A 1900-nucleotide genomic window follows, 5' to 3' on the forward strand; every position below is an offset into this window, starting at 1 on the left:
GTTCCTCTCCATGATCATCTTCACTATCTTAAACACACTGGATGGACCTAAGGAAATCACATGTGAGCACACAGACATGACATCTGATGTGCATTACTAAGTTAAAGACAATTACAGGTTTTAACTTTTAACTTTGACACACACCCCTAGTTCCTCCTTTGCGTCCTCTTGGATCCCACTTGCCACCTCCACTGCTCCCAGAATCCCCTGCATCTCTCAGCACCTGCATAGCTGTGTTGAAGTTGTCCTCTCTGAAGTCTCCCTGAAGAAAATTGTGAACACAGAGATATCAGAAGACACCCATCATGTAGGAATTGGTCACAATGGATGCATGAAAAATGAAGCGACAAAAGAGGCCAAACACATTTAGTTTGTTTCTAGCTCCAAAGGATTTGTTTATCACTTTTTTCATGACTCTGATAGAATCCAGCAAGTGTAGTTCATAGGTGTCCTTACATTCTCATCGACCACCAGGTGGAGTCCATCGCCCCCTGCTGGAAAGATGTAGTGTTGCAGTGGAGTAGGACGGTAGTCTGTGTACACTACATGGCACGGCTAAAGGACACAAGACACAAACCCTTCATTAATTATGTAAAAAGAGAAAAACAACAAATGTTACCCCGATACCTTTATATAGACATTTGTTGTGTACTCACTTTACATACATGAAAAAGAGAATGTAATCTATAATATATGGCAGTTACAACACCCCACCTGTTTATGTAGGTGACAAATCCACTCAGCAAACTGTCTGGCATTGGGGATGGTGGCTGACAGGAAGACATAATGCACGTTGTCAGGAAGAAGGATGATGGTCTCCTCCCACACCACACCACGCTCTAAAACACACAGAACGTAGAGTATGTTACTAACAGTGGGTCTTCTTGTCCTCTCTTAATCTGAGACTGGCTCGCTATTAACAAAGTAAACAAATGCACAAATCTGCCCTAAATGGCTTGTTTCAGCCCGATGAACGCCACCTGCTCATGAGGAGGTGTGTGTTCATGGGATCTGACTGTCTGCTCTGTTTGTGGGAAGGTTTCATTCACAGAAAGGCAAAAAAAATAGTTTAGCAGTGCCATGCAAATTAAAATTCCATTTCTTAAATTTTCTTTTAAGTATGTCATGTTCCAGGTGTCAAATGTGTTCAAACCGGTGCTTCCTGCACAAGGCCAGATGTTACAGCTACAGTGACTGTGGGTTAGTCAATTGTGTCTGTGGAGTTTGTATTCTGAACACACCTGCATCTCTCATGTAGTGGATCTCATCAAAGATGACCCATGCCACTTCTCTCATGATTTCTGAGCCTCGGTACAACATGCTCCTCAGGATCTGGAAGAAAAGACGTTTCTCATGTTAGACCAAACTCTAGGGCGCTGCTTTCCAAAAACCATCAACCAATAAAGGTGACTCCACTTTTTTCAAACATTACTGTGTCCCACCTCAGTAGTCATGACAAGGCAGGAGGCAGTGGGGTTGATGGTGACATCCCCAGTCATCAGCCCCACATCCTGGAACTCTTCGTACATCTCTCTGTATTTCTGGTTGGAGAGAGCCTTGATGGGGCTGGTGAAGATCACCCTCTGCTTCTCTCTGAGGGCCAGGGCGATGGCATATCTACAAGAGAAGGTTATCAGAGAAATCCAGTTTAGAGCACTAGTGTTTCCGGGTTGCAAGCGAGAGCAGACATCTTTACTGCTCCTCTTGTCTGTTCTATATTTCAAGTCTTTGAGCATACTTTACAACTACTAAAATGCCTCAAAGAGGGAAAAGAGCTAATAAATCAGAAGCGACGGAGGATATGGAGGCAGAAGAAATGTGTCACAGAGCGGCGCAAGTAAAGGACATCGTGGATCATGAGAAACAGATGTTCATTGCGATGCTGAACCAACAGCAGGAA

The 1900-nt window shown here is 43.8% G+C and overlaps 1 protein-coding gene across 1 annotated transcript in view; it reads right to left on the reverse strand.

Moving 5' to 3' along the window:
- mtrex (Mtr4 exosome RNA helicase) overlaps positions 1–1900 on the reverse strand; it is a 22129-nt gene that overhangs the window by 15222 nt on the left and 5007 nt on the right. The window contains exons 6-11 of the mRNA XM_020621072.1: positions 1443–1617; positions 1242–1332; positions 715–839; positions 457–555; positions 145–262; positions 3–47 (exon numbers count right to left, since the gene is read on the reverse strand). Of these exons, the coding sequence (XP_020476728.1) occupies positions 3–47; positions 145–262; positions 457–555; positions 715–839; positions 1242–1332; positions 1443–1617 (653 nt within the window). The remainder of the gene's footprint in view (positions 1–2; positions 48–144; positions 263–456; positions 556–714; positions 840–1241; positions 1333–1442; positions 1618–1900) is intronic.

This window comes from Monopterus albus, unplaced genomic scaffold, assembly GCF_001952655.1.
Source record: "Monopterus albus unplaced genomic scaffold, M_albus_1.0 scaffold253.1, whole genome shotgun sequence".
In the NCBI taxonomy this organism is placed as follows: Eukaryota; Metazoa; Chordata; class Actinopteri; order Synbranchiformes; family Synbranchidae; genus Monopterus; species Monopterus albus.